The sequence below is a fragment of the Amphibalanus amphitrite genome, unplaced genomic scaffold (assembly GCF_019059575.1).
Source record: "Amphibalanus amphitrite isolate SeventyFive unplaced genomic scaffold, NRLGWU_Aamphi_draft 000603F_arrow, whole genome shotgun sequence".
Taxonomy (NCBI): Eukaryota; Metazoa; Arthropoda; class Thecostraca; order Balanomorpha; family Balanidae; genus Amphibalanus; species Amphibalanus amphitrite.
In genome coordinates, this window is record NW_024882097.1 from 313901 (window position 1) to 323213 (window position 9313).

At 44.8% G+C, this 9313-nt stretch overlaps 1 protein-coding gene across 1 annotated transcript; it reads right to left on the reverse strand.

Annotated features, from left to right (window-relative positions):
* Nucleotides 1–1006: 1006 nt before the first annotated feature.
* LOC122394660 lies at nucleotides 1007–8957 on the reverse strand. The gene is made up of 4 exons (XM_043391678.1): nucleotides 6989–8957; nucleotides 2503–2799; nucleotides 1907–2042; nucleotides 1007–1532 (listed from the first exon to the last, which is right to left on the reverse strand). Exon 1 carries the CDS (start codon nucleotides 8631–8633, stop codon nucleotides 7314–7316), a length of 1320 nt encoding a protein of 439 aa, XP_043247613.1. The 5' UTR covers nucleotides 8634–8957; the 3' UTR covers nucleotides 1007–1532; nucleotides 1907–2042; nucleotides 2503–2799; nucleotides 6989–7313.
* Between the last annotated feature and the right edge of the window lie 356 nt (nucleotides 8958–9313).

The window sequence follows — 9313 nt, forward strand, 5'->3', positions numbered from 1 at the left end:
CCTGAGATCCTAAAATCGGGTACCAATCGCTGCGCAATGCACACACGCTCATTTTTCCGCGAGGCTCTAGCTTAATTAGGCACAAAACGGCGAGGGGTTCGTACCAGGGTATATTGAGGTTCGTACCACCCCCACACCTCGGCCGGGCGCATGCAGAAAACCAGTAGGTCCGGCGAGGGAGTCGCCTCACAGATGACAGAAGATCTAAAAAAAAAGATATTTAATGCTGTCTACGGTAAAAAATGGCTGTGAAAAATGCTGCGAAATAGCCACAGAGTGAAATCTAGCGACTAGCATTATCATCAGGTAGGTGTACTGGAAAAGCTACTTAACAAGGTCACTTATGACGATATCCTCACAGCATACTTAATTTAATAAGCATGCTTCAACACTAGCGTGTAGCATTAAAAAGGCTCCAGCTGCTACTAAATCCTCCAAGGACAAGCAAACCAGCCTTGGCAGTGGGTGGTATTTCAGAACGGCATGCACTGCAGACGCAGCCAGCGAACATGTTGTAAGCACGCACTTGTCAGCTTCAAGCCTGTAATTTCTCCGCAACCGCAGGGGAGATTGCACAAGATAGTCGCAAGTGCAGGCATGCGACGATGCTATTTCTGGCACTTGCGTTCGTTTGACAAAATATCTCAACGCTCTGGTAAGTCACAACCCTGGTGCAAGTTAGAGGTGGCAAAATGTGGACCCGAGGACCCGGTCCAAAGAACCAGTCTGGACCCATATGGGTCCAGACCGGTTCCTGGAAATTTTCTGACGGGTCCAACCGGGTCCTACCATAACTATACATCTTGCGCACTACACATTATTGCAAAATATGAAGTGAATGTTTCTTTGCACACAGTAGCTCATGAGTATTCCCAGTGGGAAATAGGCTGTTTTACATGATGCAACTAATGATACCTACAAGCAGTTTGTATTAATTGACTTTTGGGGAACGGGTCCAACTGGTTCCGATTCCAACTAAGACCGGGTCCGACTGGTTCCAGAAATGTCCAGCCGGGTCTGGTTCGAGTCTGGTTCCCAAAATTTTCATCTTTTGCCACCTCTAGTGCAAGTGCTCTCATGGTACGAGCAGATTAACGCCAGCACATACCAGCGTCATTGCAGAGGCGCCAGGAGGTCAGTTCCCTATGTCGAGCAGCAAGTTTACGTGCGTCATCTCCGGAGTCCGGACAAGTGTCCGCTTTTCCCAAAGTTTCACATGGTTTTGCTCGTAGTTAAACGTCTCAAACGTTTTTTTTTTTAAAGTCAATCACATTTAAACACTAACACACAACATCAATTTGACCGAAAATGTCAATCAATGAATGCTTTGATTGATGGTTCTTATACACTTTTACAGATACGGGTACTTATGGGCTGGCAAAGGTACCAGCTTGCCATTGACATAATGCTTGCACACCAGCCTGGGACAGCAGTCAGGAAAGGACTTGCGTCGGTCACCCGAAGCTTGTCTGCAGAACAAGTTACCAGCTTTCAGCTTCTTGAAGTCGACCTTGTCGGCCACGGCGGGGCATCTGCAACGAGATAAACATGTAATGTAAACTGTAGTTGGCCCAGGCAGCGAAACAAACTGCATTTAGATTGTAGGGTTTCAGAATAGCAATCCTGACAAACGACTATATGAGAGGTAAGGTAAAATTATTCAAATGCTGTAATAAAAATAGCAATACATTACAACAGCGCAAAACTTTTCGACAAACTTTAGTTTGAAATCGTCATTGACAATAATTGTTACCTCCTATAGAGCCCAGTGTTAAGCCTTTTTTTACGAAAAAAAAACAAAACAAACGAGGCATTGGCTCTGCAAATACCGTGCATACCATCCAACATGTAATTGAAAAATATCTATGCGCTAACTGGAGACGAACAACAAAAGCACTTTACTCACTGGAATCTGTCAATGAACAGAACACCGTTTTCCCTGATGCAGTGGCTCTGTTTGCAACCCGAGTAGCGGGAGCTCCATACTTCTCCGACTTTAAATCTTTTGTAAATCTGCTTGTCTAGGCATTCCGTGTCTGGGTCTGCAACATAGGTATATCATGCGTATAATAATCATCGTGGGAAATTCACATTATCAATAAACGCAAAATAAATACGGCACCATGCCGCTCTGCCTATCCATAACAACGTATCGAACAAAATATTATCATTTTTCATGATGCTGTCTGTAAAAAAAAAACACACACACACACATACACACGACCTGACCGCAATCGCAACCTACTTTCCAAATCACGAATCAGAATAATGATTCGGACGCGCAACTGAACTGCTTCCAAACAAAGTATACGCATGGTAAGCCAGAGCCCATTTCGCAAGTAGAATATTTTGGGAATAATGTACAAAGCTGCTACATATCGATATCGATATATATATATATATATATATATATAGAATATCTACCATATGCCTCTCAGAGCATGATTTTCCCCATTTTCGAGAACGAATGCATACTGCATATGTCACCGCAAATTCCCTCACCTCTCCCGACGGGCAGCTTGATGTACCGGGGGTAGTGCCACTGGGCACAGCAGAGCTGGGCGCAAAGCGAGAGCAACACCAGAGCTCTGAGCATGACGGCGATCCTCTACCAGAGACAGCGGCCGGGTGATGAGTATGACAATCACAGGAAGTGGTCGAAGGGGGTGCGCCGTGCCTGTCGGGTGTGCGCCGCGCTCCCCTCGCGTCGGCGGGTGTGCGTGCCGAGTGCTCTCCGTTCGCCCTCTGCACCCTCCGTCCGGCCGGCGTCGGTTATATGTCGGGCACAGCGGCTTCCGGCTGCGTGAACGGGGAGTGGAACGGACTGGGCAGAACCTGATTGATTGATCCAGCCACGAGCGGCACGCACAAACGAGCCAAATACACGTGTTGTGGCGTTGCAATGTTGTAACGAAGATTAATGCTCGGAAGTGAATACCCACATTGAACTTGTAAGGTGGATGAATCACTCGTAATTTAACGAAAATCTAAGTAGGGCTAATATTTTCTACACAGAAAGCCGCTGCACGTGGAGATTCTTCATTAAATATCACAAAGAAGGTATGATTTATTCACCTGCCATGGAATGTTCTTCACTCCGCTTATATGCTTATATTAAGAATATAACTGTTACCAAAATATATCCCTATTGGAACATACGGTCGCATTTGGACCAGCTAACGGACCGCTGTTTTCATAAATTGTATGTGCCGACAACTTCTGTGCAAAACATAACGTTCTCTGCTCAGTTACAATGAAAGATTTGAGATGGGTTGATAACACCGTAAGCCAGGGGTTGTTTTGTGGTCATATCTCATAAAGGAACACAACAACACGGTTATGGGGAACACGATGTTGATCCAAGTTGTGAGTAAATGGACCCAGTCAAGGAAGCTTTGTTGGAACATTGAAAGTGTTCTCGAGTTTGTAATGAGACCGCGGTTAGTTGACCGCACCACGCGGCCGGTTCATGGCAAAGCAGAGCCATATAACAAGGCAAGGTACCCGGGGACTGCAACGCAGCACACATACAGAACCGACTTCCGTGTGAGACTGCAGTCACACACAAGAAAGTATCACGCCGCTCCTGACAGTCACCCAGATGATAATATAAGGCTTCCAATTGCCTTTGTATATCATTATGCTTTCCGCAGTTGTATTTAATCCGTTATCTGCAATGAGTAGGTAGTCATCATTCATCATTATTTTTTTTTAGGATCTGTCTCTTCATGATCTGCTCCAAGCAGTCAGCGGCTGCTAGCGATCGCTTTCAACATTTTTCAGTTACATTACATTATTGCTTCGACGACATAGCTGAGCTTCTATGACATTTCTTTTCTCACGCATTATACCAGGCCGCCGTCCACTGGTGCGGAACGCGTGCGGTCCGTACGGAATTTAACACAGAACCCTATGGGCGCATCCGGTCCGTACGGAAATCGTGTGCGCTCCGTCCGGACGCGTATTTACAAATTGCAACCGAGCTCCGCCGTAGGGTATTTTATTTCCGCCGTAGTGTATTTCACTTGGGGGATTTTCTACCATACATCTGCCTGAGCTTAGGGTAATTACAATTTGTCGCCGACGTTAAAAAATGATGCACTTTTTTCGCAGTATAGGATATCGCATGTGCATATTTCTGCCTTTTTGGGTGCGCTTTATCGGTTTTTCGTGAGTAACTCGCGTAAAAACCATCCGATCGCGACAAAACTTTCAATGCCCCCGATTTTATCAATTTTACACCTACCCTGAAAATTTCATGACCCTGACCCAAATGACCTTTGACCTGTGACCTATTTCTCGAGACCATGTTTGGCCCGAATCGCGATTCGGCGTATGTCGGCTCGCATTAGCCGCGCGGTTGCAGTCTTCACGTGGCTTCAAGCGTTGAAACATGTGATTTGACGCTGGTCCCATGCATTAGGGTGGGTGTCAAGGTCACCTGAAGGTCAGGTCAGCTCAATGGCCTTTGATGACCTCGGTTCCTTTTTCGAGTTTTACATGTTTTTAGGCTAGTTTTTGGAGCTGATTTAGAATTTAGCAACCATTTGAACATTACAGGGGGTGTAACGAAATTATCCGGACACCTTTCTTCCCGCTGTAATTAAAAAGCAAAACAATCTGGTACTTTTTTTAACTGAGCTTGTAGCCACCTTTCATAAAACCATGGTGGTGAATGTTCTGGAGCATTTCAGCCAATGAATTCTCCAGCACACTGGCTTTGATGCAGACCAATGCCGTCTAAACCTGTGCCTGCGGTTGAGCAGTGCTTATGGCGGGTGGCTCTTCATATACCTCCTGCTGAACAAGAGCCCACAGGTTTTTGATTGAATTGGGATTTGGGATCGCGACTTTTTCCAAGTCATAAGCGTTAGCCCAGAATGATTGAAGGTTCTATCGGCATCACTTCCCGTTCTTTTAGGGACTTTTAAGTAGCGCGCCGCCCCGCATGAAGACAGCGTGGCTTGAATCAGGCATCAGTGCGCGTTCACAAATCGTTCAGGCATCTATGCCGTCTGGTTGAGCGCCTCCAATCATGCTCCACCACCTTCCCTGGAAAAGCTCCACCCTGGCCTATGGGGCAAAATATAAGGGACAAAAACACAAACCAAGACAGATAAAAACAAAGCAAAATTAACTCATTACCTAATGAAATTCAGGCTGGAGCAAATACATAGGTAATAGGTATCTATGTCAAATTAGAATGAATTAAAATCAACCTGACCAAGCCTTACGGTCTGACCTGGTCCCAACCACCTTACTTCGCCTAACTTAACCCAATTCAACCTAGCCTACCACAACACCTGCAGAGGTACCTTCCTGGAAAAATGACGCCCAGGGAGGTGACTGTCCAACTTATTGGAATACTACCATGATATCTTGTCAAAATGTGTGTCAACATGCTCTTGTTTGACAAGTGATGTATAATAAATGTGATATTCAATAATTATCTCCTGACTGTTGACTGTTGAGTGGTCAAAATATTCAAATAATCAGGGTACAATGCTGTGCATAGTGCACACTAATCATGTTGTTTTTGTGTAGGCCCTCTGCACATTGTTGTGTGCACTGCTATGTGCACCTTAAGTAAAAAAGTGACTGGTGGTACATGACAAAAGGTTGTGCAACTGTGAAGTTCATGCCCTTGGTCAAGCTGGTGCCAAATGCCTATAGCTATAGCAGGATCAGTGAGGGTTGTAGACATGCTACATACATTGTGCAATTTGAAGATATTGGCACAAAGTTCATCCATAATTACTATGCTTAACACCTAATGAAAGAAGAGACATAAATGCCCAGATGATAAAACTCTCTGGTCAACATCACACAAATTTATTGACATACTTTGCAGGTACATATTTACATTCATGGCAAATACTTTCAATTTGATTCAGAAACTAGTTGCTAGTAAGCTTGCATTTTTGTAGGTACAACAACGACCATATATTAAGTCATAAAAAACCTTCTCATAGTATTCATCACATACCTTTTTACCAAACAAGTACCTAGCTACCATGCAATGATTCTTAATTTTTCCCGCAATCCATCTATATCTCAACTGACACAATGAATTTGAAATACCTTATCAAAACCAATAACTGTACATAAGAAGAATACAATACTACAAGAACTATGAATTTCTGAAGTTATTCTCACATGCTGGAATGTTGAAACTCTACTTTTGTCGTCCATTTCCACGTTTGATTGAGCCATCATATCAACTGTTTTCATTCTTCAGTCACAAGCTTTCGCACAAATCTTGAATTTTTACGCATCATCTTGAACCATGCTCCAGCCTCCAGTCTTTCCAACAAGGTACTATGTAACATCAAAGCAATTTTGATTTGTTACAACAGCTTCAGATCATGATAGGCTTGAGGTTTGTTACACCATTTGCCAGACAAATATCTACAAAATGTGTATGAATTCCCAAACTAAGTAATTGATCATATCAGTATTTGCAGTTTCCACAAAATGTTTCATAATACTATTCTATGTTTATATAAAGAAACTCAAATAATCCACAAATTGTTATTGAAACACTCCCACTTCAAGAGTTCACAGCAATAACAATACAAAGAAGCAAACAAACATTGCGCCAGATTTCGTATGAAACGCGCCATCGTCCTGAAGTTTCTACCACAGACGGTAGTTCAACCGCAGCCGTAGTGCAAAAACCCCTGCCCACCTTACCCCACGGCGGAGCTCGGTTGCAATTTGTAAATACGCGCGCCGGACGGGCGATGGCTCTCCCTCCCCCTGTTTCTGCAGGGGACTGGGGACTGGGCAGAACGTCAGGCCTCAGAGAGCGCTGGGGGACGGAGGCTCCACGGCGCAATCCGCAGGTGGAAAGGATGACTCCTAACACAGGCTACATCCGTATTAATGTTTGCCAGTGCTCTGGCGAGGAACATGATAGATACAATTATATGAAAGAAAAACATTGACCTTTTTCCTCGAATCTATAGCAAAATTAATGAAAAATCACCTTTTTATTTACGTGATATTTCGGCCAACAGACCATTATCAAACGAAAGAAAGAACAATGTAGAAGACAAAAACGGTTACAGCAGACAGACGGCAGCCTATTTTCATATTTCGAAATTCATCTCGCGGTATTTGTTTACATAAGACTTCAATGGAAGAACATCCTTGGTTATGCTAAGATGTTTCCGATGTACCGTACACACATACATAAAACGAGCGATAAAAAAACGAGATAAAATCAGGACATATAACTCATCATAACACTTTTTGACATTCGATACGATCGATGACTCGAATTCACACGCTGCATACGCTATCTTACACACTTATATGATAGGCCAAGACACAAGACGTTCGTTCAGGGAGGGCTCCGAATCTCTGATAGTGATGGACTCTGCTATCTTTCTGTCTGGGTAGTCCAGAGCCTGGTGCAGTATCTCCACCGTAAGTGGTAGATCCGCCCCTCTGTCTAATGACAGCTGACCGTGAGCCACTCTAAAGTGGTCTCCGAGGGGGGTGTCGGGAGTCGCACTCAGCATGTTCCTCACATGCTCGTTAAAACGCAGTCTGACAGGACGTTTGCTCTCTCCCACATACACCGCCGGCTGTTCCTTGCAGAGAGTACACGTGATCCTGTAAACCACATTTTTGGTCGTGCATCTCCCTGCTAAGCCACACTTACAGCAGTAGCACCCGCGACTGGCACCCGGACAGAGAGGAGGTGAGAAGGCTGACCTGACTAGCGCGTTTTTCAGTTTGTTTTTGTTTCGCCAAGCAAGTCGGATGTTCATTCCCGACCTGCGCACCACACCTTTCACCCGGCTCAATAATTCCTCGTCCACATATGGTAGAGTCAAGAAGCCATCTACATCCTCTTTTGTAGAACCCCGTTTAGTGCCCCCAGCTTTCGCTTCCCTTAGAGTTCTCCTAAGCACGTTTTCAGGGTACCCGTTGCTAGAAAGGAGATTCCACATTTTTGTCACGCTCTTTTCTTCCCTGTCCTTATTCGACGATACTGCTATGGCCCTTCTAAACTGGTTCCTAGCCATGCTAATTTTGGTCGACGACGGATGAGCTGAAGAGAAATGAAGCACTATGCCCGAGTTGGTAGGCTTAATGTACAGTTCAGTGGCCAGAAATGTGATGTCATTGTCAGAAACGACAGAGACCAGGGTATCTAGGTATGGGACCCCCGAGTCCTGCTTCGTGAACTCCATCGTGAATTTTACTGTAGGATGAAGTGAGTTCAAATACGCTAGGAAATCTTTCAGGGCTTCCTCCCCGTGGGTCCAGATTCCCCCGTAATCATCAATGTATCGCAAGAGCAGGTCGGGCTTAGCCTCCCTGTTTTGTAAAGCCAGTCTTTCCAGCCTGTCTAGGAAGAGGATAGCAACGGGAGGGGCGCAAGGGTTACCCATCGCGATTCCCACTTTCTGTTTGTAGAAATCTTTGTCAAAGCAAAAGACGTTATTCCTCAGACACTGGTCCAGGAGTGTGCATACGTCATCGGGTGTCAAACCGAACATGTTGATATCAGTAACATGCTCCTGCAACTTTTCCCGAACAGCCTCCACTGCCTCATCTAAAGGAATGGAACCATACAGGTTTACTACGTCTATGCTGAAAAATATGATGTCACTTGGCATCGTGTGTTGTCGCTGGTAGTCAGCGAGATGGTCCAAAAAATGTTTGGTGTCCCGTAGGTGAGTAGGCACATATCTCAGCAATTGGCTCAAAACACGTTCAATGAGACAAGATGTTTTCTCTGTTGGGCCTCCACAAGCTGAAATCACGGGACGAAGAGGGACCCCCGGTTTATGATCTTTGGGAAGCCCGTAAAACAAGGGGATACGGCTATGGTTAGGTGTTAGGTCATGAATGACATTGTCATCAAGCTTGTTACTGGTAACCTGCTTTAGGGTACGTTTAGTCAAGGCCTCTACCCTGGGAACTGGATTTCTTTTCAGTTGTTCGTAGTTGGATCGATCTCCTAAAATGTTGTTAGCTTTCTCAACATAGTCAGTTTTGTCAAGTATCACAAAACCCTTACATTTATCGCTAGGTTTTAAGATAATGGCATCATCTTTTTTTAGCGTTCTCAAAGCCGACATCTCATCCTGGGTGACATTGACATGATCTGTTTTGTGGTGCTTATAGGTACGGAGTAAATCATCTTTAAGCTGTTTCAGGTTTCTCTCTGCCTGATTATTTGTCGGGGGAGGAATCCGTTTGTCCAAGTCGGGAAAACGGAAGGTCAAGTTTGGTTCGTCATTTTGTGACCGATGCGTACCGGTTGTCGCTGACCCCTGGGCGCCTGCAGAAGCTG